General features: G+C 45.0%; 1 protein-coding gene and 1 long non-coding RNA gene across 16 annotated transcripts in view; both read left to right on the top strand.

The window, feature by feature from the left end:
* LOC309360591 (methyl-CpG-binding domain protein 1-like) overlaps positions 1-26,035 on the top strand; it is a 142,988-nt gene that overhangs the window by 68,906 nt on the left and 48,047 nt on the right. For 14 of the 15 annotated variants that reach the window (XR_014164226.1, XM_081895197.1, XM_081895196.1 and 11 more), the window contains one exon: positions 8,868-9,041. The exons of the other annotated variant lie outside the window; for it this stretch is intronic. Coding sequence is in view for 13 of the 14 variants with exons in the window: in XM_081895197.1 (XP_081751323.1) it covers positions 8,868-9,041 (174 nt within the window). In the remaining variant the exon portion in view is untranslated. The remainder of the gene's footprint in view (positions 1-8,867; positions 9,042-26,035) is intronic. 15 annotated transcript variants of the gene reach the window in all.
* LOC309360641 lies at positions 14,283-19,527 on the top strand. The gene is made up of 3 exons (XR_014164234.1): positions 14,283-14,462; positions 19,176-19,463; positions 19,497-19,527. It is a non-coding gene; the product is annotated as an uncharacterized lncRNA (long non-coding RNA).

Genomic DNA, 26,035 nt, shown 5'->3' with positions numbered 1-26,035 from the left:
CACTGCTCTAACCAACTGAGCTGTTGTATTCAACATGAAAACCTTCCATTTCTGAATCTAGAGCTGACGTAATATTTTATGTCTAGAATCTAGAGCACTCAGATTTGAAGAACCCTGGAATCTTTATTTTCTCTGGTAAGCGCTGCTTGCTTACCAAGTTAACAGTAAGCTTTATCTTCCTGATGAAAAAATGAATTCAAAGCCCATTCAGCTTCCTGTAAATTCTGGACTGAATTTCTGTGAAGCTGAAAATTGAGAGGAGTTGAGACATAGCTGGAGGTTAAAGGCTTGCTGTTTGAGGTTCTATTCCAACTCCACTGTGTATGTTACTTGCTTTTCTGAGCCGACCATACAAATGTAGCAATGAGATGCAATGTTGTTACCTCTCTGCAGGTGTGTGGCTGGTCAGAATAACAATGCAGCAGGACAAAGCCAATGTGGCAAAGGTTTCTGCTGCTTGTGGAATCGCCAGACATCCCCTGGGGGATGCTTTTTTTATTCAGTTGTATGTAAGAAGTGTGAGTGGGGAGTTGAGAATTTTATCTAGTGGGCTTAAAATGATTTTATTATGGTGTCTCAGTTAAGACTTTTGGCCTTCCAAACTGCAACTCCCATCATCAATCACCATTGGCAATGGTTGATGTGAGTTATAGTTCAGCCACATCTGGGGAGCCAGTAGTTTTCCGTATCTTCAAAAGTTGTTTGGATTCTTTCCCTCTAGAACAGTGTTTCCCAAACTTGGGTCTTCAGTTGTTTTTAGACTACAGTTCCCATAATCCCTAACCACTGGTCCTGCTAGCTAACAGCTCCAAAAACAGCTGGAGACCCAAGTTTGGGCAATACTGCTCTAGAGCAACTAATATTGTTTTGCATGTAGAGGATGCTGTGTGAGGTTTTCTCCCCTGCTCCCCACCACCCAACATTTTTTTTTTGGTGAGGAGATCCAACTGATCTTCCTCATGATCTGCATCTAACTGATCCACCTTGTTCAGTTGAGAGGGAACATTCCTCCCTAACTCAGACTCACTGGTGACTGTCAGGGCTGGCTAACCTTTTTTGGGACACAGGTTTGAAGTGGTTATGACTGGCGTGTATAAGTGGGTGTGTTGTTGTTGTTGTTTAGTCGTTTAGTCGTGTCTGACTCTTCATGACCCCCTGGACCAGAGCACGCCAGGCACCTCTGTCCTCCACTGCCTCCCGCAGTTTGGTCAAACTCATGCTGGTATCTTCAAGAACACTATCCAACCATCTCGTCCTCTGTTGTCCTCCTTGTGCCCTCCATCTTTCCCAACATCAGGGTCTTCTCCAGGGAGTCTTCTCTTCTCATGAGGTGGCCAGAGTATTGGAACCTCAGCTTTGCGATCTGTCCTTCCAGTGAGCACTCAGGGCTGATTTCCTTAAGAATGGAGAGGTTTGATCTTCTTGCAGTCCATGGGACTCTCAAGAGTCTCCTCCAGCACTATAATTCAAAAGTATCAATTCTTCAGCCTTCTTTATGGTCCAGCTTTCACTTCCATACATCACTACTGGGAAAACCATAGCTTTAACTATATGGACATTTGTCGGCAAGGCAATATCTCTGCTTTTTAAGGTGCTGTCTAGGTTTGTCATTGCTTTTCTCTCAAGAAGCAGGCGTCTTTTAACTTTGTGACTGCTGTCACCATCTGCAGTGATCATGGAACCCAAGAAAGTAAAATCTCCCACTGCCTCCATTTCTTCCCCTTCTATTTGCCAGGAGGTGATGGGACCAGTGGTCATGATCTTCGTTTTTTTTATGTTGAGCTTCAGACCATATTTTGCGCTCTCCTCTTTCACCCTCATTAAGAGGTTCTTTAATTCCTCCTCACTTTCTGCCATCAAGGTTGTGTCATCTGCATATCTGAGGTTGTTGATATTTCTTCTGGCAATCTTAATTCCGGCTAGGGATTCATCCAGCCCAGTCTTTCACATGATGAATTCTGCATATAAGTTAAATAAGCAGGGAGACAGTATACAGCCTTGTTGTACTCCTTTCCCAATTTTGAACCAATCAGTTGTTCCATATCCAGTTCTGACTGTAGCTTCTTGTCCCACAAAGAGATTTCTCAGGAGACAGATGAGGTGATCAGGCACTCCCATTTCTTTAAGAACTTGCCATAGTTTGCTGTGGTCGACACAGTCAAAGGCTTTTGTGTAGTCAATGAAGCAGAAGTAGATGTCTTTCTGGAACTCTCTAGCTTTCTCCATTATCCATCGCATGTTTGCAATTTGGTCTCTGGTTCCTCTGGCTCTTCTAAATCCAGCTTGTACTTCTGGGAGTTCTTGGTCCACATACTGCTTTAGCCTTCCTTGTAGAATTTTAAGCATAACCTTGCTAGCATGTGAAATGAGTGCAATTGTGCGGTAGTTGGAGCATTCTTTGGCACTACCCTTCTTTGGGATTGGGATGTAGACCGATCTCCTCCAATCCTCTGGCCACTGCTGAGTTTTCCAAATTTGCTGGCATATTGAGTGCAGCACCTTAACAGCATCATCTTTTAAAATTGTAAATAGTTCAGCTGGAATACCATCACTTCCACTGGCCTTGTTATTTGCAGTGCTTTCTAAGGCCCATTTGACTTCACTCTCCAGGATGTCAGGCACAAGGTCAGGAACCCCACTACCTGGGGTGTACGAGACAGCCATATCTTTCTGGTATAATTCCTCTGTGTATTCTTGCCCCCTCTTCTTGATGTTTTCTGCTTCTGTTACGTCCTTACCACTTTTGTCCTTTATTATGGTAATCTTTGTACGAAATGTTCCTTTCATATCTCCAATTTTCTTGAACAGATCTCTGGTTCTTCCCATTCTATTGCTTTCCTCTATTTCTTTGCATTGCTCGTTTAAGAAGGTCTTCTTGTCTCTCCTTGCTATTCTTTGGAAATCTGCATTCAATTTCCTGTATCTTTCACTATCTCCCTCGCATTTTGCTTGCCTTCTCTCCCCCGCTATTTGTAAGGCCTTGTTGGACAGCCACTTTGCTTTCTTGCATTTCCTTTTCATTGGGATGGTTTTCGTTGCTGCCTCCTGTATAATGTTACGAGCCTCGATCCATAGTTCTTCAGACACTCTGTCCACCAAATCTAAATCCTTAAACCTGTTCCTCACTTCCACTGTGTATTCATAAGGAATTTGATTTAGATTGTATCTTACCGGCCCAGTGGTTTTTCCTACTTAGAATCATAGAATCATAGAGTTGGAAGAGACCACAAGGGCCATCGAGTCCAACCCCCTGCCAAGCAGGAAACACCATCAGAGAACTCCTGACATATGGTTGTCAAGCCTCTGCTTAAAGACCTCCAAAGAAGGAGACTCCACCACACTCCTTGGCAGCAAATTCCACTGTTGAACAGCTCTTACTGTCAGGAAGTTCTTCCTAATGTTTAGGTGGAATCTTCTTTCTTGTAGTTTGGATCCATTGCTCCATTGTTCATATTTGAACATGGCTATCATATCACCCCTTAACCTCCTCTTCTCCAGGCTAAACATGCCCAGCTCCCTAAGCCGTTCCTCATAAGGCATCGTTTCCAGGCCTTTGACCATTTTGGTTGCCCTCCTCTGGACACGTTCCAGTTTGTCAGTGTCCTTCTTGAACTGTGGTGCCCAGAACTGGACACAGTACTCCAGGTGAGGTCTGACCAGAGCAGAATACAGTGGCACTATTACTTCCCTTGATCTAGATGCTATACTCCTATTGATGCAGCCCAGAATTGCATCGGCTTTTTTAGCTGCCGCGTCACACTGTTGCCTCATGTCAAGTTTGTGGTCAATCAAGACTCCTAGATCCTTTTCACATGTACTGCTCTCAAGCCAGGTGTCACCCATCTTGTATTTGTGCCTCTCATATATTTTTTTGCCCAAGTGTCAATACTTTACATTTTTCCCTGTTAAAATTCATCTTGTTTGTTTTGGCCCAGTTCTCTAATCTGTCAAGGTCGTTTTGAAGTGTGATCCTGTCCTCTGGGGTGTTAGCCACCCCTCCCAGTTTGGTGTCATCTGCAAATTTGATCAGGATGCCCTTGAGTCCATCATCCAAGTCGTTGATAAAGATGTTGAATAAGACTTTTTAAGCTTGAATTTTGCTATAAGAAGCTGATGATCTAAGCACAGTCAGCTCCAGGTCTTGTTTTTGCTGACTGTATAAAGCTTCTCCATCTTTGGCTGCAGAGAATATAATCAATCTGATTTCGATGCTGCCCATCTGGTGATGTCCTTGTGTAGAGTCGTCTTTTGTGTTGTTGGAAAAGCGTGTTTGTGATGACCAGCTTGTTCTCTTGAAAGAATTCTGTTAGCCTTTGCCCTGCTTCGTTTTGATCTCCAAGGCCAAACTTGCCAGTTGTTCCTTTTATCTTTTGATTCCCTACTTAGCATTCCAATCCCCTATAATGAGAAGAACATCCTTCTTTGGTGACATTTCTATAAGGTGTTGTAAGTCTTCATAGAATTGGTCAATTTCAGTTTCTTCAGCACCAGTAGTTAATGCATAAACTTGATTACTGTGATATTAAAAGGTCTGCTTTGGATTTGTATCGAGATCATTCTATCATTTTTGAGATTGCATCCCAGTACAGCTTTTGCCACTCTTTTGTTGACTATGAGGGCCACTCCATTTGTTTTACGGGTTTCTTGCCCACAGTAGTAGAACTGAATTTGCCCATTCCTGTCCATTTTACTTCACTGATGCCCAGGATGTCAGTATTTATTCTTGCCATCTCATTTTTGACCACATCCAACTTACCCAGGTTCATGGTTCTTACATTCCAGGTTCCTATGCAATATTTTTCTTTACAGCATTGGACTTTCCTTTCACTTCCAGGCATATCCGCAACTGAGCATCCTTTCAGCTTTGGCCCAGCCGCTTCATCAGCTCTGAATCTACTTGTACTTGTCCTCCGCTCTTCCTCAGTAGCATGTTGGACGCCTTCTGACCTGAGGGGCTCATCTTCCAGCGTCATGACTTTTATATGCCTGTTCTCTTTGTCCATGGAGTTTTCTTGGCAGGCATACTGGAGTGGCTTGCCGGTTCCTCCTCCAGGTGGATCACGTTTGGTCAAAACTCTCCACTATGACCTGTTCATCTTGGGTGCCCTGCTCGGCATAGTTCATAGCTTCTCTGAGTTATTCAAGCCCCTTCACCACGGCAAGGCAGTGATCCATGAGAAGGGGATGACTACTTACTAAATAAAAGGAACACATTTTGGGGTGCTTGAGGATGCGGGTAACAAATACCTTTTGGCATCCCATAATCGCAGCATAGACCTATGGGAGCAGTCAAGAAAGAAAGAAAGAAAATGTACTGTTCTTCTGCTTGCACAATAGAACTTGCCTCCCCCCCCCCACCTGCGGACACCTTCAGAATCTGCACTGGGGGTTTGGGAATCCTATAGAGCACACTTTGGGGGGGGGGCAGCAGATTCCTGTTGTACAAGTGTTGATAACAACCCTATTTTTTTTAAAAAAAGTGAACAATGTTTTGGGGGGATGACAAACTTTTTGGCATCATGGCACAACAGCAGGCAAAAATAATTTCCTTTTGGGGGGGGAGGTCTTCTTGGGGAGCCCTATATGGCTCATGGACTATCTTCTCATGCTGGGTGGGGTCTTTTGCCTCCTCCAGGGTGTGTGTGGCTCTTGAACTCTCCCCAGCTTTCTGTTCCGCTAGTGCCTGAGACATAACACTCTGTACATTCCTGTGGTTTGGATTTGGAAGTGTGGACATGTGAAGAATCTGTCTTCTCTTGCGACACATGATTGTGCTTGATGGCCTTTGACTATCTGCCTGTCCTGCTGGTTTGTGAAGTGATACCAAGTCTGAAGTGAGCGTGATTAAGGCTGATCCTGTGAAAAAGGATCTCAGGGTCTTAGTAGACCACAAGCTTAATGTGATGATGCAGCAGCAAAAAAAGCTAACTCTATTCTAGGCTGCATCGACAGAAGTCTAGTATCCAGATCAAGGTAAGTAATAGTACCACTCTATTCTGCCTTGGTCAGACAAACACCTGGAATACTGTGTCCAGTGCTCGACACCAGAATTTAAGTAGAATGTTGACAAGCTGGACTGTGTGCAAAGGGCAGCCAAGATGATCAAGGGTCTGTAGACTAAAACTGATGAGGAACGGTTGAAGGAGCTGGGTATGTTTAGCCTTGAAAAGAGGAGACTGAGAGGAGATCTGTAAGCCACCTTCAGATATCTTAAGGGCTGTGACATGGAAGAGGGAACAAGCTTGTTTTCTCCTGCTCTGGAGGGTAGCATTCAAGTTACAAGTAGTTTCTGACTAAACACCAGGAAGAACTTTCTGACAGTAAGAGCTGTTTACAGTGGAAAGGACTCCCTTGAAAGGTGATGGACTCTCCTTCACTGGAAATTTTAAAGCAGAGGTTGGATGGCCACGTGTCATGCGTTGAGATTGAGATTCTTGCATTGCAGGGGGTTGGACTAGATGACCCTTGTGGTACCTTCCAACTCTAAGATTCTATGATTCTTGACTAAACAACGTGATGCATTCAAACTGAATGTTTCAGAGGCTTGGGAATCAGAATTCTGTACTACTGCAGCATTCCGCCCTTGGGGGTGGGGAGCGCTTACAGCATCATGATTTGCACTCCACCATCTTTATAGGTGGTTGAAATGAGAGGTGGGAACTGCGTGGACAGAGGTATTGCCATGGGGAGATACAGAAAGATATAGGGAGGGATGCGGGTGGTGCTGTGGTCTAAATCACTGAGCTTCTTGGGAAGGTTGGCGGTTTGAATCTGCGCAACAGGGTGAGCTTCCGTTGCTCTGTCCCAGCTTCTGCCAACCTAGCAGTTCGAAAGCACACAAGTGCAAGTAGATAAATAGGTACCGCTGTGGCTGGAAGATCAACAGCGTTTCTGTGCGCTGTAGCTTACATCATGGTGTTCCGTTGCATTAGCAGTTTAGTCCTACTGGCCACATGATCCAGAAAACTGGCTGTGGACAAACACTAGCTCCCTTGGCCCGAAAGCAAGATGAGCACCGCAACCCCATAGTCGCCTTTGACTGGACTTAACCGTCTAGGGGTCTTTCATCTTTTTACCTTTACCTTACAAAAAGATACATGGACACGTGCATATTGCATGAACTCCAAAAACACAGCATGGCCTATTGGCATTTTTCTAGTAAAGCTGGGGCTCGGCAGTCGTCTCCTTGACCCTAAACCAGGGCCTATATTCTGTATCAAAACATCCTCTTTGCCTCATTTGATGCTCACCAGACCTTGGCTAGGATTGCTCTGTTTGCCCCCCTATATCTGAACATCAGTCCTGGCCTGTTCTGCCTCCTGTCTTGTCTGTGCACAGCCCTAAACCACAGACAGGAGAGCTATACCAGTGCACAGCAAGAATCGGAGGAAACTTCCAAAAGTACTGTAGAAGACAGACCAAAGAGTGTGTTGGGTGGGGAGACATTGTGCTGCGGCAAGTGTACGTCTTGCCAGACAGAATGATTCCTCTTCTTTCCCTGATGCTGTTTGGGGTGTTTTCCAGCACACATGCCCGAATCCAAATTTGAGGGGCATGGCGGGGAAAGCCCAGTTGCACAAGTGACAGCCCTTGTGCAGGGCTTCTGCTGCTGGGGATTGCTAGGTGAATCCTGCCCACAACCTGCAAGTTGCAAAGGAAAATTCTCCTTGGGACACCCCCACCCCCCAGTCTTCTATAGCATCTCTTGAAGTTTCCTTATCTTCTAATCCCTGGCTGGGGAACTCAGGAACTTTACACTAAACCACTTGGCATCTTTATAATGATATAAATCATGCACACCGGAAAACCTGCATGTTTGTTCTGTTTGTTTCACAGAATGTGCATGTGTCTTTGTGCAGTTTGGGGAGGATTATTTCTTCTTCTTCTTCTTCTTCTTCTTCTTCTTCTTCTTCTTCTTCTTCTTCTTCTTCTTCTTCTTCTTCTAGAATTAGAGGTTTTGTCTGAAAGTCACCAGAGAAACATGGATTGTGGTAAGGCTGGATGGGTCAGCCTAATTGTGGTCTATTCCAGTTTTGCACATGTTCAGTCATAAGTCTGTAGTGTCCCGCCTTCTCAGATTTTGTTTAATATAAAAAAATTCATTTTATTACCACTTAAAGTGTGCAGTCTTGAGGGGAAATGCAATTTTGTAAACATTTTTCTGAGCTGAGAACTGCATCACAAAATGGGGGAAGTATGTGTGTTCCAAATTAGAAGTGTGTGAAGAAAATTCTCAGGTATTCCTAGAGCGAGGAATTTAAGTACTTTAAGTGATTAAAGTAAATTTGTGTCAGTGGGTGTACTTTGAGTATGACTTAGTTGGATCCAACCCTAGGTTTTCAGCAAGATTTTGACATTTTTGTAACCCTGAGGGCTAGAAACCTGCTTTCCATAAATAAAAACACACACATGGCAACAGGAACTTTGGTATTGAATAATGCTTCTCAGTTTTTGGAAATACCACTGAGGCTCTGGTTTTTTAAAGCCCTTCCCTACAGCTCTCTTGCTCATGCTAATCGACCTAAGAACCCCAGTGCTGACCTGCAATCCTCAGTGTTTTGCCCCTTTTTGTGATCCTAGGTCTGTCCATATCTGAGCATTGTAGCAGATTGTGGGAGGCTGAGCGGAAGATTTGCTTTTGAATGCCTTGAATGTGCCTTGTGGGATGGGGCTGGCAGGTGGCAAGCTTGGAGATGCAGAAAGGGGCTTCGCAAGGCTTGTGCTGGGATCATGGTCCAGGAAAGAGTGGGTCAAGCTGTGGCGCTGCTTGCTTTTTGGGGAACGGGGGCTCCACTTTCTGCATTTGCTGCCTGCCGCTTCCACAGCTTGCTCCTCTTCGTATCTCCTTCTTCTCTTCCCTTCCCCAGAAGCGGCTGCTTCCTGAGGAGTGGAGCAGCCCGGAAGGGGCAGCGGGCTGGAAGGTCAGGAGGAGGAGGAACGCCTTCAGCAACCGCAAGCCCACCAGGATCAAGCAGGTGGGGCGGCGGGGAGCCAAGGGGAGTGGCCAGAAGCGACGGGCAAAAGCCAGCTTCCAGCCAGAGGTAACTGCCCTGCACGCACACACACATCCCAGGTGCTCCTGCCCTGCCCTGCCCACGCCAGCTGATGCTTTCCTGGAACCAGCCTGTTGCATCCCGATGCTTCTCTGGATCATTGGGGTGCCTCCCTGCTCTGTTTGTTCTGCCCCACTTTCTTTCATCCCACCCCCTAGCCTACCTGCTGCTAAGCAGTGGAGTACAGGCCGGGTGACCGGTTTCCATGATGCACTTGGGAATAATTATCTATCCCCACAAACTACCAAGTTTCTTCTTACAATCCACCCCCTCAAGTCTCCTCCTGGCTGATCACCTTCACAGCCACCTGCTTCTCATAAATCTCTATCTCCATTGAGTGCTTTCTTTCTTCTCACTGCCTGCCTCTCTGTGCAATGGGCTCCAGTATGTTTTGGTAGGACAGGAGGAGCAGATTTGGGGGCTTTGCACAAAATCCTTCTGGCCTCATACGCTAGTTCAGTACATGGCACACAATAAGCTCATGGGTGCTGGAAACTCATAGTTGTTTCTCATGTTAGCTTTTCATGCAATCCTGGATCAGCAGAGGTCACCTCAGAGTGAGGACATGCATGTCTATTTCATGACTGCTCTGTCATGTATTTTTGGTGTGAGTAGTGGTATATAATGATAGATAGATAAAAAAGTTTCTTTATTCCAAGATTTTTATCCTGACAGCTAAATAAATATTTCTTGTAGGGGGTTACCATCAGTTTATAATATCAACTATAACAATGTGGTTAACTGCCACAAAACAACATTAAAACCAAACAAATCAGTTGGCAATAGCCCAGTAAACACCAGACGACTAGACACCTTTATAAACTATTTTTTTACAATTAGGCCATTGGAGGGTTTGTTCTTGAAAAACAAAACATTATTTTGGAACTTAAGGCAACACAGACATTGGGACGCAAAGCAGTGTTTGTTTGGGGAGGCAAATGAAAAGGGGAAGGTGGTGGTGTAACAGGGACTACTGGCTATTGTGGGATGTGCTGCAGTTTGGGAGGAAAGACCAAAGAATTTAACGCTTGAAAATTGGGGCAGGGTGGGGAATCAAATGGAATGCCTGTGTTTGGGGCCGTGCCTGTTGATTGGGGCCATGGAACGGAATATGGACAGAAAAGAGACTGTTGTGCAGGTATAGGGCCTAGTTATGATGGTTGCAGAGGGAGAGAACACGGAGCAGAGCAGGAGCGGTGCAAGCAGTTGCATTATTGCCAGCAGGTGGGAAGCCTGGGTGATGCTTAAGATCAGGAAAGAGAGGGAAACGGAAAGTATTTTCCCATACATACGTATGTGTACACACACATACTTGTCTTGTCAGTGATGTTATCTGTCCTGCCTACCTGTGGAATGAAACTAAACATTCAATATTTTGTACCAGTTACTGGGTCTCACAAGTAGGAAGAGTGCTGCTGTACTCATGTCTTGCCTCACTTTAGCAGAAGTAATAAAGGGTAGAACCCCCCTGGACAGTGACTGCTGCCTGTCATGTAATAATGTTAGGGAAGCTGATTGGCAGAAAGTTCAGCAAATGCGACTTGCAGTGCAGCGCAATGGAAGTTGCTGCCTCCTGTGGTGATCTGCACAAAATAACTTAGGACTCAGCTGTACAGTTGGAAATGTAACATTTTAAGTGTGTTTTAAGTGCATTATACAAATGTGACACCAGGTGGTGATTGTGAGCTTATGGCAATGCTTGAGATTCACCGATACACTCATAGGTGGATGAACCGCAGACAAATTACTATGTCCTTGTCTCAGCTCCTGAATTTCCATTACCGAAATGTAGATCTAGAAAATTTCCACTTCCTGCCTACCTTGAGAAACACCATGCGCCTATTTATGACCTTTAGGTCATCAACCCTCCCATCTCGACTCATGGAGATAAAGGATACCCTATGGTGGTTCCATTCTCTCCGCCCAGTAAGGGTATTTAAGGACGAAACTAGGAGGCAATTGGTCCCTTGCATAGAGTCAATGCTAATGCGGATAAAGGAAACCAAGCTCAACACTAGAAATACTAATTGCCCGAAGGAAGAAAAGAACTCTGTAAGCCTAGAATTACAAGACCTGAAGAAGAGGCTAATGAGTATAAAGACTGAGATTTCTACCCAAAATATAAGGACAGTAGAGCCTAGAGCACAATATTTAAAGACGTCCAACAGCTCTTTATCCCATAGAAAGACATCAGTGCAACTCTCTGTTCCCTTTTCAAACGACACCAAATTAGATGAGGAATTTGGCGCCTCCGACATTTCTATGGCAACAACACCTAAAGAACTCTATGTTGCTGACAATCTGGAGATATCCAGCACCAAATCTACATCTGGACCTTTGCCTAATGTTCCAAAAACTTATCAGAATGATCAGCCTTCTCTATTGTACTCCTGGCGAGACAGGATGGACATATCTTCCGAATTCGAATCTGGCTCTTTGTTGGCCAGTGATCCACATTTTATAACACATACCTCATTAATACTTCCACAGCCACAGATAGAACCAACAATCCTCCAATTAACCCAGGAGGGAGAGGGGGATTGACAGATAATGAAACACCATGGGACTGTCTCCCCTGCTTGGGGTGCGGTTGGTTGGGTTTTATCTTTTAGGGATACTTACCCTATCAGACCTCCACCTCTTTCCCATACCATTTTGACCCAGGAGTCCTGGCCCAAGGATGACTTGTTATTGAAGGGATGTTACTCATCTATTGGGGAAGCTAGTATGGGATCTGGGATTTCCAAAATTGAAGGGCTAGGGAGGAATGGCGGTGGGGCTAGATATCTCTATCGGCGAAGGGTTTCGAGTTGCAGTGATCCTCGAACCCCTTCCAATCTACGCCCCATCCCAAGGGATGAGGGTAGGGAGAGCAAGGATTACACACCTCCGTCATTGGTGCTGTGCAATGCCAAGTGCATAGGCAACAAAACCGCCACCATGCGTGACTTTTTTGCCTCGCAGGGGATTGACCTGGCTTGCGTGACGGAGACCTGGGTACGGGAAGGCGAAGTAGTCTCCCTACATGAGATAACACCCCCAGGTTTCTCTGTCCTCCATCAATCGCGGACTGTGGGTCGGGGGGGAGGAGTAGCGTTGTTATTCCGGGAGCATTGCTCTTTCAGAGCTCTGCCATCCCCGGCGATCTCCGGCATTGAATGTGTTGGTCTCGTGTGGGGCACCAAGGAGAGCTTGGCTGTCTGGCTGGTGTACCGACCACCTAGCACACCTGCAGCCACCCTGTCAGACCTGCTGGAGGTGGTGGCGGGCTGGGCCTTGGGGTTCCCAAGCCTACTGGTTTTGGGAGACTTCAACGTCCATGCCGATGCCACTCCCTTCTCACAGGCTCTGGACCTAGTGACTTCCATGGCAACACTAGGGCTCTCCCAGTTTGTTTTGGGCCCCACTCATCAAGCAGGCCACACCCTGGATCTGATCTTTGCGGTGGCATAGATGTGATCATGCTCCCCGCTGTGGAAGTGCCATGGTCTGATCACTACGCTCTGAAAGCCAAGATTGACTTCCCGCTCCTCCCCGGTTCGGGTGGCGAACCTATTTGGGCTCGTCCGCGAAAACTGATGGATCCTGATAGATTCCAACAAGCCTTGCAGAACCCTGCTCCTCCTGGCGACTCATTAGATGACCTTGTTGAGGACTGGAATAACCGGCTCTTGGCAGCCATTGATGAGATCGCGCCTAAGCGCCCTCTGCGACCCCCTCGAAACCGGGCCCCTTGGTTTACTGAGGAGCTCCGGAAAATGAAGCGGGATCTCAGATGGCTAGAGCGAGTATGGCGACGGACTCGAGACGGAGCCTCAAGAACATCTTACATCTTATAGGACGCTTATGAAAGCCTATGAGATGGCTATGAAAGCTGCTAAGAAGTCTTACTTTGCAGCTTCCATTGCATCCGCTAGCTCTCGCCCGGCACAACTTTTTAGAATAATTAGGTCAATAACAACCAAATTTAGGAGGACAACCAAATTTAAGCACAAATTCGACCCACAGCTGTGAGGCATTCACGAGCTTTTTTGCAGAGAAAGTCCTGTTGCTCCGCCGTGAGCTCCCTGCCAATTTAGATACAGTGACTGAACTGGAGGCCCCTCGACTGACTTCAGGTCCAGTGTTGGACCATTTCGATCGGATACTCCCTACTGATGTGGATAGATTCCTCCAAGTTGGTAGGCCCACCACCTGCCTCCTTGATCCGTGCCCGTCTTGGCTGATTAGGGAGTGTCCAGATGTTGCGCAGACTCCCCTGGTTGAAATTATCAATTTGTCCCTTGACACGGGGACATTCCCAGGCGAACTGAAGGAAGCAGTGGTGTGTCCACTCTTAAAGAAAACTTCATCAGATCCCTTAGACCTATCCAATTACCGCCCAGTTTCAAATCTTCCATACCTGGGTAAGTTAATTGAGAGAGCGGTTGCTGAACAGCTTGGTAGGTTTCTGGAGGAAACATCGGCATTAGATCCATTTCAGTCCGGTTTCCGTCCTGGTTTTGGGACGGAGACGGCTCTGGTTGCCCTAACAGATGATCTCCGTAGACAACTGCATCGAGGCGTGTCAGGACTGCTGATCCTTTTAGATTTGTCAGCAGCCTTTGACATGGTCAATCATGATCTTCTGGACCACCGCCTCGCAGACGTGGGGATACAGGGCATAGCCTGTAACTGGTTGTGCTCTTTTATCTCGGATCGTGGACAGAGGGTGGCATTAGGGAGGGAAATGTCGTCACGCCACTCCTTGGTGTGTGGAGTGCTGCAGGGCGCAATTCTCTCCCCAATGCTTTTTAACATCTTTATGCGCCCCCTTGTTCAGATTATCCGGAGCTTTGTTTTGTTTTTTTAAAATGATATTTATTAGAATTTCAAATAGTACATAAAAACAAAAAAGTAAAGCAAAAAGAAAAAAAAGAAAAATTCAACATTTGCAATCCATATTTTCAATACCTTTTTTTCCACAACTTCCCCTTGCCTCCCCTTCTTGTATTCCATGTCCAAAAATTTGTTCGACAAGTTCTTATCCCTAAATTTTTAACCTTAGTTTGTTGTTATATTTAATTCAATTTATATATCAACTTTTAGCTTATATACATCAATCATTATACTTAAAGACTTTTTCTAAGATCGACCCGAATTCCCCATTTTAATACTAGTAACAACACAAAAGGAAAAAAAGATAGAAGAAATCAAAATATTTTTGTACACCCTTTGGATTACCAAACCCCACCCTCCCTTCCCCAGTTTCGATCCCCGAACCATTGTCCATTAGTCCATCTATTATCAGCCTGGCAACCTCACGTCTGAGGCCCTTAAATCTCTCTCAGTCCCTCTCTGCCGGTTTCTTTGAAAGTCCTTTATATTAAACACCAAGTCTCGGAGGGGCACTATCCCTATAATGTCCATGTTCCTTCCAGCCAGACCTCCATATTTAAAGGTGGAGCTCAAGTCTTGTTTCTCAATCCTTTTAAGCCCAAATAGTCCAAAGGCTCCAACTTCCACCTTGATCAGATTTATAGTCCATAGATCTTCAGATCTCCACAAAAGGAGATCTTTCCATTCCTCATTTTCCAATTCAAACCCAGTTTTTATCATCCAGTCCTTATTTTCTTTTATGTCCATCTTGACAGGCCTCCGCTCTCCTTTGCCTTCTGCAGCATTGCAGCCCCTCCTTCCTGCTCCTCCTGTTCAACATATATCTCTTTCTCCACTTCCTCAATTTTCTCAAGTTTCTTTTCTTGTTCAGCTGCCTGGGTTTTGTACATCGAGTCCTTTTCCAACTCAGTAGATTCCTTTACTGTTGGCTTCAAAGTTATGGCACTTGTAGACAAAACATGACCTTGCTCTTGCAACTTACGCAACTTTCTCACGAGAAAAATAACCTCATCCAGGTCAGCTAGTATTTTTCGACCTATTTCCATTTTTGTAATGTCCCTGAACCCCCACTAGAGGGATTCTGGTTATTCAGTATTCCTTTCACTTCCAACCCAAAAGTCAAGTTAATTTGTTTCAGTTCTTCTTTATTTTCAGCGATTTGTGACTATATTGTATCTAATGTAACCAGCAAGAACATCAGAAACAAAGTTCTCTATTTTTCCCGGCTTTGACAGCTAATTTGACAGCTGTCAAAATCTTCTATATCTCCTCAGCAGGCTCCTCTCGCGGATCACTCCCGGGTCCCGGGGGGGGGTGGTCCTTTAGCTCACAAAGTTAGCTCTTATCCTCCAGCATAATTACTTATACTATCAATCCGTGCAATAAGAAAGAAATCTTTCGACCTTGGTTATTTAGTCCTTGCTTCAAATTATTTACAAGGCGGGGAGACGGACTTCCTCTTTGCGTCTTCCCCAGTCGTGCCGAATTCAAACGAAAAAAATCTTTCTTTTGTAAATCCAAATTCCATATTACTCACGGGCTTTTACTTTTGGTCCAAATGTTCAAAGGAAGAAGTCAGCACTCTCCGACCATGGCATGCGGCTGCACTCAGTAGGAGAAGCAGTCGACTCTCAGCACCACGCCGCTCCCCGTCCCCAGTTCCGTAGCCTTTAAAAAGGCTACTTCACTGGTCGGGGCGCGTGCAAATGGTGCCCGCGGAGTCACCAGGTCCACAGGCTTCTGCGCCTGTGTTTTCTAAGGGTTCCCGCGTCGCCGCTGCGGCAGGACCCAACCCCCACTGAGCCGATTCCCTCCGGAGCTCGGAGGGAATCCGCCATTAGACGATGGCGCTAACCCGGAAGTCCAGATTATCCGGAGCTTTGGGCAGGGCTGTCACCAATATGCTGATGACACTCAGCTCTATCTGCTGATGGATGGCCACACCGACTCGGCCCCGGACACACTGACCAGATACTTGGAAGCTGTAGCTGGATGGTTTCGTGGGAGCCGATTGAAACTAAATCCTTCAAAGACAGAGGTCCTATGGCTAGGTCAGGATGGCATGGGGATGAGGGACCAACTCCCTTCTCTTGCGGGGGGCCCAGTTAGTGCCATTGTCTTCCGTTAAGAGTTTGGGTGTAATCCTTGACGCCTCCCTTTCCATGGAGGCGCAAGTTACAGCAACAGCCAAGGCGACATTTTTTCACCTTCGCTGCATCAAGCAGTTGGTCCCTTACCTTTCCCGCCCCGACCTGGCCACAGTGATCCATGCGACAGTCATCTTCAGGCTTGACTACTGTAATTTGCTCTACGCAGGGCTGCCCTTGAAGCTGTCCCAGAAACTCCAGCGGGTACAGAATGCTGCAGCAAGGCTCCTCACGGGGTCTCTGCCATGGGAGCATATTCACCCAGTGCTTTTCAAGCTACACTGGCTCCTGGTGGAGTACAGGGTTAGATTTAAGGTGCTGCTTTTGACCTTTAAAGCCCTTCACGGCCTAGGACCCTCGTACCTATGGTACCGCCTCTCCCGGTATGCCCCATGGAGAGCCTCAAGGTCCATAAATAATAACACCCTAGTTGTCCCAGGCCCTAAGGAAGTTAGATTGGCTTCAACCAGAGCCAGGGCCTTTTCAACTCTGGCTCCGGTCTGGTGGAACGCTCTGCCTCATGAGACCAGGGCCCTACAGGATCTGATTTCTTTCCGCAGGGCCTGTAAGACCCTGTAAGAGCCTGTAAGTCGCGCCCGCCTCCCGATGGCTGCGCAGAGCTGCCTGCTGTCCCAGGGCGAGCGCAGCTCTGCGCAGCCATCCGGAGCGGGGCACCACTTCGCGCCCACCTCCCGATGGCTGCGCAGAGCTGCCTGCATTCCGAAGCCTGGGGAGACCTGCGCGACTTACCGCTGGCCTCCCTAGGCTTGCGGATAGCAGGCTGTTCTCGGGGCTGGGATTGGGGGAAGCTCGGGCTTCCCCCGCGCCAGCCCCATGCCTGGGGGGGAAAATATTTCCCCCCCTTTATTCCCCCCCAAAAAACTAGGTGCGTCCTATGGGGCGGTGCGCCCTATAGGGCGAAAAATACGGTATAAGAGGCTGCAGAGCAGAAGCCTCTTAAGTAGAGGACACTCACAACGTTAAAAACTGCTGTGCAAATATGGTTAAAACGGACAATTAAAACAATATACAACACTAAATTTAGAAACAATGTACAGCAATACACTGTCCCAGGAAGTTGACTCAGAATCACCCATGGAACCGTGTTTGGGACTATTTTGAGTTGGGCGATGGTCTGCGCCTACAGATCTGTAGACAGAATCTGGCGACCATCCAGGTCATCTTCTGATCTTTGCCCAACAGCAAAAGGTCAATTTTTTGCTTTTGCGGGAGGTCGGCGAGCCTCACCAGTAGGGGATCCATGATCTTACTACGCGCCTCTTTATAAAAGGGTCATCTGAAGAACAAGTGTTCTGGGCTTCCTATCTCTCCCAGTGGACAGGTGCAAAGTCTCTGAGCATACGGGACCCTTCTAAAGGCTCCATCCAGGACTGGTGAGGGAAGAGCCGAACTTCTGGCGAGTGTAAAGGCCCTTCTTGCATCCCTAGATACGAGAAAGAAGAGATATGCTGCCGGTGCAGCTATATATCTCTCGATTTCTCCAATTCTATAGTTGGGGCACCTTGCACAGTCCTGCTGTCTCTCGGTGTCTAATATTCTTTGCCCTACCGTAGCTTTTGCCTGGTCCAAACCCAGACTTAGAAGGGCTTGAGGGGCAAAACCCCTGCACTTGATTCCAAACTGAAGAAGATTCTAACCTCTGAAAAACTCCGTACAATTTTAACTGACTTTAGGGATAATCCTAGGCCTGAGGACCCAGTTTCCAAGTTTGCCAGCCTCTGGGTAGAGCAGCTTACCGGCGCTGTTGGATTCTGCAGTGCTGGTTTTGGTTTTTGGTCTAACTGGCCTATGTGCTCCTAGAAGTGGTGAAGAGTCTTCGATGTTTTCGAAGAAACGGTGCACAAGCAAGCCAGCCCTCAGGAAATTGTCTTTATTTGAAAGGGTCTGTTTAGTTGAGAGCCCGTCCTTAAAAGTCACGATAACCCTATTTTGGGCTGTATCATGAGGGAGGAATTTTACCTTGATGATATTTTCTGCTGTCACGAGGCCCCTGGTGACTATTCCGATTTTTCCGGGAATATTTACTTTTCTTTGAGCATATGATGGGTGTCCTCTATTTGTGGAAAGGCCTACCCACAGGAGGACGAGGGGGAGGAGGACCATGGTTATCGGAATGTGAGTTAGACCTGGCAGGGCCCCCTGAGAGAATTGATGACAGACTGGCAGGCCTGTGGAAATCAATGGACAGACTGTGGGAATGTTCTGTACGGAGATGTGGAAATGGCGTCTTTTATGTGATATGGCTCTTGGAGAAGCGTAAAATCCACACAGGATATGTTTGTTTTCAACCCACTTGTGAAGACTATCAGAGATCACAAGGAAAGGAATATATGATAACAACAAGAAGATGAGGAAAATAACAAAGAGACTATCTGGACAGAACTGTGTAATTAAAGCAGCAGCAAGTGTGATGTTTGGATCCCTTTCGGAGCTCCAAGTATGGGTGCCCCCAACAAAATTTTAAAAATTTGGTTTTGTAATTTGGAACTAATGTGATTTGTTTTTGTTTTTTTAAAAGATATTTATTGAAATTTTCAAAAAAAAACAAGAAAAACAAAAAGAAAAATTAAAAACACATAGCATTTACATTCCTTATTTTCAATAACATCTTTCCCTGACTTCCCCACACCTCCCCTTCTTGTATTCCAATTCCAATTATTAGCTCAGCAAGTTCTTGTCCCCAAATTTTGCCTTATTATATTTAATTCATTTTAAATAACCAATTTTAATTTATAAACCTCAATTTGTACATCAATGCTTATTCTTTAAACCCTTTTCTAAAATCGACCCAAGTTCCCTTCCACGAATTCCCCAATTTTTATACTGATAACAAAACAGAGTAAAAAGAAACAAAATATAATTGTGCACCCTTTGGATTCCCAAAAACCCACCCCCCCTTCCCGGTTTCGATCCCCAACAAATGTCCATCAGTCTATCAACTATCAGCCTGGAGACCTCACGTCCGAGGCTCTTAATTCTCTTTCAATTCCTCTCTGCCGGTTTTTTTGATAGTCCTTTATATTGAACACCAAATCTCGGAGAAGCTCTGTCCCAATAAGGTCCATATTTCTTCCAGCCAGGCCTCCATATTTAAAAGTGGAGCCCAAATCTTGTTTCTTGCTTCTTTTAATTCCAAATGTCCCAAATGTCCCAAGAACTCCAGCTTCCACCTTAATCAGATTTGTAATCCATAGGTCTTCGGATCTCCCCATGAGGAGATCTCTCCATTCATCATTCTCCAATTCAAACCAAATTCTCATCATCCAAATCTTATTTTCCTTTGTATCCATCTTGGCAGGCCTCTGGCTCTCCTTTGTCATCTGCGGCATTCCAGCTCTTCCTTCCCTCTCCTCCGGAACAGCACGTATCTCTTTCTCCACTCTCTCAAAAGTCTCAGATTTCTTTTCTTGTTCAGCTGCATGGGCTTCTTGTTTTTTTTTTTATAAATTTTTATTAAGATTTTCACAAATTTTTAAAATAATACACAAAACATAAAACATAGAGAAAACATACAACACGTATAATTTCAGATCTTAATTTCTTATAACTTACTTTCCCGACTTCCTCATGCCTCCCCTTTCTGTATTCTCATGTCTAATTAATTGGTCAGCAAATCCTTCCCTTATTTTCAATTTAGTTTTGTTAACCCTCATTTTCTTTAATCATAACCATTGTTGCTATTTAACCCCTAATTTTCTCATCCAGCATCAATCTAACATTCGCTAATTTTTGAATATTTCTTTAGATAGTCTTTAAATTTTTTCCAATCCTCTTCCGCCGTTTCTCTTCCCTGGTCTCGGATTCTGCTTGTCATCTCCGCCAAAGTCATATAGTCCATCACCTTCATCTGCCATTCTTCCACGGTGGGTAGATCTTGTGTCTTCCAGTACTTTGCAATAAGTATTCTTGCTGCTGTTGTAGCATACATAAAAAATGTTCTATCCTTCTTTAACACCAATTGGCCGACTATGCCCAGGAGAAAGGCCTCTGGCTTCTTATGGAAAGTATACCTAAGTACCTTTTTTAGTTCATTATAAATCATTTCCCAAAAAACCTTAATCCTTGGGCACGTCCACCAAAGATGAAAGAATGTTCCTTCCATTTCTTTACATTTCCAACATTTATTATCGGGCAAGTGATAGATTTTTGCAAGTTTGACTGGGGTCATGTACCACCTGTAAATCATTTTCATTATATTTTCTCTTAAAGCATTACATGCTGTAAATTTCATCCCGGTGGTCCATAACTTTTCCCAGTCAACAAACATAATGTCATGACCAATATCTTGTGCCCACTTAATCATTGCCGACTTGACCGTTTCATCTTGTGTATTCCATTTCAACAGCAAATTATACATTCTTGACAAATTCTTAGTACTGGGCTCTAACAATTCAGTCTCTAGTTTTGATTTTTCCACCTGGAAGCCTATTTTCCTGTCCATTTTAAAGACTTCCATTATCTGGCAGTAGTGAAGCCAGTCCCTCACCTTCCCTTTTAACTTCTCAAAACTTTGCAGTTTCAATCTGTCTCCCTCTTGTTCCAAAATTTCCCAATACCTCGGCCAATTAACTTCCATATTCAGTTTTTTAATAGCTTTTGCTTCCATTGACGACAACCACCTTGGAGTTTTACTTTCCAACAAGTCTTTATATCTAGTCCAGACATTAAATAATGCTTTCCTGACAATATGGTTTTTGAAACCCTTATGAGCTTTAACCTTGTCATACCACAAATAAGCATGCCATCCAAAAGAATTATTAAAACCTTCTAAGTCCAAAATGTCTGTGTTCTCAAGAAGTAGCCAGTCTTTCAACCAGCAGAAGGCTGCTGATTCATAATAAAGTTTAAGGTCTGGCAGGGCAAATCCACCCCTTTCTTTAGCATCAGTTAAAATCTTGAATTTAATTCTAGGCTTCTTGCCCTGCCAGACAAATTTAGAAATATCTTTCTGCCACTTCTTGAAACAGTCCATCTTGTCCAATATTTGTAATGTTTGAAACAAAAACAACATTCTAGGCAATACATTCATTGCATGGGCTTCTTGAGTCAAGTCCTTATCAAATTCAGTGAGTTTATTTGCTGTTAAGTTCATAATTGTAACATTTGTAGCCAAAACTTCACTTTGACCTTGTAACTTTCCCAAGAGAAAAAACATTCTGTCCAGTTCAGCCTGTATTTTTCCACCTGCAGCCATTCTTGTAGTGTCTCTGAACCCCCTCTAAAGGGATTCTGGTTACTTAGTATTCCTTCCAGCTCCAATCCAAAAGTCAGGTTAACTTGTTTCAGTTCTTCTTTGTTTTCAACAGTTTAATACCAAATTGTAACAAATATAGCCAGCAACAGAAACAAAGTTCTCTCTTTTTCAGCTTTGACAGCTAGTTTGACAGCTGTCAAACTCTTCTATATCTCCTCAACAGGCTCTCTCGCGGATCACTCCCGGGTCCCGGGGGGTTGCACTTCAGCTCTCAAAATCAACTCTTATCCTCCCGCAAAACTACTTATGATCTGATTGGCCTGTTAATAAAAATTATTATTATTATTATTATTTTTTAAATGGTTTTCCTATTTCCTCACTAGAAGGCGGTATGAGATCCGCTGGAGCGTGGGGCTTTTCCTCAGAGTGCTTTATTGGCATGCATGAGTTTGTGATTTTCTTTTGGGTTGTAGGAGCAGAGTTCTTTGTTGTTGTATTCTCCAGCAGCTTAAAGAGCTTCTGGAAATTCATTTTTTTAGTTCGGCAGGTCGGCGTTCCCTTTTGGCCTCTCAATTTGATGTTTTTGGTCTTCTTCATTTTTTGTGCTGAGCATTTTCTCTTTAAGGACGGTTTCTTGGGAGCAGAGGACCCTCCCTCCTGCTTCAGGGTGAGAACAGAAATTGCGCAGTGGTGGCAGCGGCCCCATTAGCTTCAGGTTAAGAACAGTTTCAGGTTAAGAACGGACCTCCGGAATGAATTAAGTTCTTAACCTGAGGTGCCACTGTATATCTTTCCATCTCCTTTTGATCTTCATCTTTTGCTTGATATAACCTCCTGTAAAGGTAAAGGGGCCCCTGACAATTAAGTCCAGTCGCTATCGACACTGGGGCTGCGGCGCTCATCTTGCTTTACAGGCTGAGAGAGCGGGCGTTTGTCCACTCCGCAGACAGTCCACTCCGCAGTCATGTGGCCAGCATGACTAAGCCGCTTCTGGTGAACCAGAGCAGCACACGGAAATGCCGTTTACCTTCCCGCCGGAGCGGTACCTATTTATCTACTTGCATCGTGTGCTTTCAAGCTGCTAGGTTGGCAGGAGCTGGGACTGAACAACGGGAGCTCACTCCGTCGCAGGGATTCGAACCGCCGACCTTTCAGTTGGCAAGATCAAGCGGCACAGTAGTTTAACCCACAGCACCGATAACTTCCAATAGTAGTTTGTAATTTTTTCACGTTTCCTTGGGTGCTTCTATCTATTACTTTCCCTTCCCCTATCAATTTCTCTTTTGCCCTCTCTTTTTGTTTTCTTTTTTAATTGCCAGGCAAGCATTCTGCCTGGCTTATTGCGAGATTCCAAAAAAATCTGCCTTAACATTTTTTCTTTTGTTCTGTTTTGTAATTCAGAATCATAGAGAGCTGCGTCTGTAATATCTTGATATTTTGTTTTGGTATTTCATTCTTCAGATTTTTAACCAGTTATTTTTCTTTTTCGCCTTTGTTGTTTAATTGTGTCCGACTCTTCGTGACCCCATGGACCAGAGCACGCCAGGCGCTCCTGTCTTTCACTACCTCCCGCAGTGAGCACTCGGGGCCAATTTCCTTCAGAATGAATCATAGAATCATAGAGTTGGAAGAGACCACAAGGGCCATCAAGTCCAACCCCTGCCAAGCAGGAAACACCATCAGAGCACTCCTGACATATGGTTGTCAAGCCTCTGCTTAAAGACCTCCAAAGAAGGAGACTCCACCACACTCCTTGGCAGCAAATTCCACTGTCGAACAGCTCTAACTGTCAGGAAGTTCTTCCTAATGTTTAGGTGCAATCTTCTTTTTTGTAGTTTGGATCCATTGCTCCATGTCCACTTCTCTGGAGCAGCAGAAAACAACCTTTCTCCTTCCTCTATGTGACATCCTTTTATATATTTGAATATGGATATCATATCACCCCTTAACCTCCTCTTCTCCAGGCTAAACATGCCCAGCTCCCTTAGCCGTTCCTCATAAGGCATCGTTTCCAGGCCTTTGACCATTTTGGTTGCCCTCCTCTGGACACGTTCCAGTTTGTCAGTGTCCTTCTTGAACTGTGGTGCCCAGAACTGGACACAGTACTCCAGGTGAGGTCTGACCAGAGCAGAATACAGTGGCACTATTACTTCCCTTGATCTAGATGCTATACTCCTATTGATGCAGCCCAGAATTGCATTGGCTTTTTTAGCTGCCGCGTATTTGTGCCTCTCATATTTTTTTTTGCCCAAGTGTCAATACTTTACATTTCTCCCTGTTAAAATTCATCTTGTTTGTTTTGGCCCAGTTCTCTAATCTGTCAAGGTCGTTTTGAAGTGTGATCCTGTCCTCTGGGGTGTTAGCCACCCCTCCCAGTTTGGTGTCATCTGTAAATTTGATCAGGATGCCCTTGCGTCCATCATCCAAGTCGTTGATAAAGATGTTGAATAAGACCGGGCCCAAGACAGAACCCTGTGGCACCCCACTAGTCACTCTTCTCCAGGATGAAGAGGAACCATTGATGAGCACCCTTTGGGTTCGGTCAGTCAGCCAGTTACAAATCCACTGAGTGGTAGCATAGTCAAGACCGCATTTTACCAGCTTCTTTACAAGAATATCATGGGGCACCTTGTCAAATGCCTTGCTGAAATCAAGGTAGGCTACATCCACTGCGTTCCCTTCATCTACCAGGCTTGTAATTCTGTCAAAAAACAAGATCAGGTTAGTCTGACATGACTTATTTTTCAGAAATCCATGCTGACTATTGGTGATCACAGCATTCCTTTCTAGGTGTTCACAGACTGTTTGCTTAATGATCTGCTCCAGAATCTTCCCTGGTATTGATGTCAGACTGACTAGGCGGTAATTATTTGGGTCCTCTCTTTTCCCCTTTTTGAAAATAGGGACAACATTTGCCCTCCTCCAGTCTGCCGGGACTTCGTCTGTTCTCCAGGAATTCTCAAAGATGACTGCCAGTGGTTCTGAGATCACACCTGCCAGTTCTTTTAAAACTCTTGGGTGCAGTTCATCTGGCCCTGGAGACTTGAATACATCTAAACTAGCCAAGTACTCTTGTACTATCTCCTTAGTTATTCTGGGCTGTGTTTCCTCTGCTGAATCATTTGCTCCAAATTCTTCAGGTCAGGCATTGTTTTCTTTATCGGAGAAGACTGAGGCAAATAAGACATTGAGGAGTTCAGTCCCCTGTTTGCATTTCACCATCTTCTCCTCTGAGTGACCCCACTGTTTCTTTGTTCTTCCTTTTGCTACCCATAAAAGCCCTTTTTGTTGCTTTTAACCTCTCTAGCAAGCCGGAGTTCATTCTGTGCTTTAGCTTTTCTGACTTTGTGTCTACACGTGCTGGCTATTTGTTTGAATTCCTCTTTGGTGGTTTCCCCCCTTTTCCATTTTTTGTACACATCCTTTTTTTAATCTTAACTCAGTTAAAAGTTCTTTAGATAGCCACCCTGGCTTCTTTAGGCACCTTCCATGTTTCCGTCCCATTGGTATTGCCTGAAGTTGTGCTTTTACTATCTCCCTCTTAGCAAACTCCCAGCCATCATGAACTCCCTTTTCTTTTAGTATTACTGTCCATGGGATCTCACCCAGCACTTCCCTAAGTTTTATGAAGTCGGCTTTCTTAAAGTCAAGAAATTGAGTCCTAGTATGCTTGGCTGCTCCTTTCCACTGTATAGTAAACTTCAGAAGAGCATGATCACTCGTGCCTAATGATCCTTCCACTTCTACCCCACTAACCAGGTCATCAACATTGGTTAGGACCAGATCTAAAATGGCTCTTCCTCTTGTTGCTTCTCCCACTTTCTGGACAATGAAGTTGTCTGCAAGGCCAGTGAGGAATCTGTTTGACCTTATGCTCTTGGCTGAGTTTGACATCCAACAAATATCCGGGTAATTGAAGTCCCCCATTACTACTATCTCCCTTCCTTTTGCATGCTTGGCCATCTGTTCCAGGAAGGCATCATCTGTGTCCTCTGTTTGGCTTGGGGATCTATAGTAAACTCCCACAATGAGGTCACTGTTATTCTTCTCTCCCTTAATTTTGACCCAAATGCTCTCACTTTGGCTTTGAGGTTCTAAATCTTGGATCTCTTCACAGGTATACACATCCCTGACATATAACGCCACTCCTCCTCCTTTCTTGTCTGGTCTGTTTCTCTGAAATAGATTGTATCCCTCCATTATTACATTCCAATCGTGGGACTTATCCCACCAGGTTTCAGTGATGCCTATTATGTCATATTTAGTTTGCTGTACCAAGAGCTCAAGCTCATCTTGTTTATTTCCCATGCTTTGCGCATTAGTGTACAGACATTGAAGTCCATTAATCATTTCCCCGTGTCTCTTATTTAAGGATTTTTTCCTCCCACCACTAGGTCTGCGTGCTGTTTGCTCCATTTGGTCTATGACATTTGGATGATCATCTTCATCAATTGATAGACTCCTACCTTCAGGAGCACTGTCTCCCTCCCCCACATTAGTCAGTTTAAAGCCCTCCTGATGAGGTTTCTGAGATTTTTGGCAAAAACATTCCTCCCAACTGTTGTGAGGTGCAGCCCATTGCTTGCCAGAAGTCCATCTTCAAGAAACTGCAGTCCGTGATCTAAGAATCCAAACCGTTCCTGTTTACACCATTTGCGAAGCCAGCTGTTCACTTCCACTATTTTTCCCTCTCTCCCTGGGCCCCGTCGTTCAACTGGGAGGACAGATGAGATGACAATTTG

This window comes from Podarcis melisellensis, assembly GCF_964234715.1.
Source record: "Podarcis melisellensis genome assembly, chromosome: 17".
In the NCBI taxonomy this organism is placed as follows: Eukaryota; Metazoa; Chordata; class Lepidosauria; order Squamata; family Lacertidae; genus Podarcis; species Podarcis melisellensis.
The sequence above is the reverse complement of the archived record's forward strand: the minus strand, read 5'-3'. Positions and strand labels throughout refer to the sequence as shown.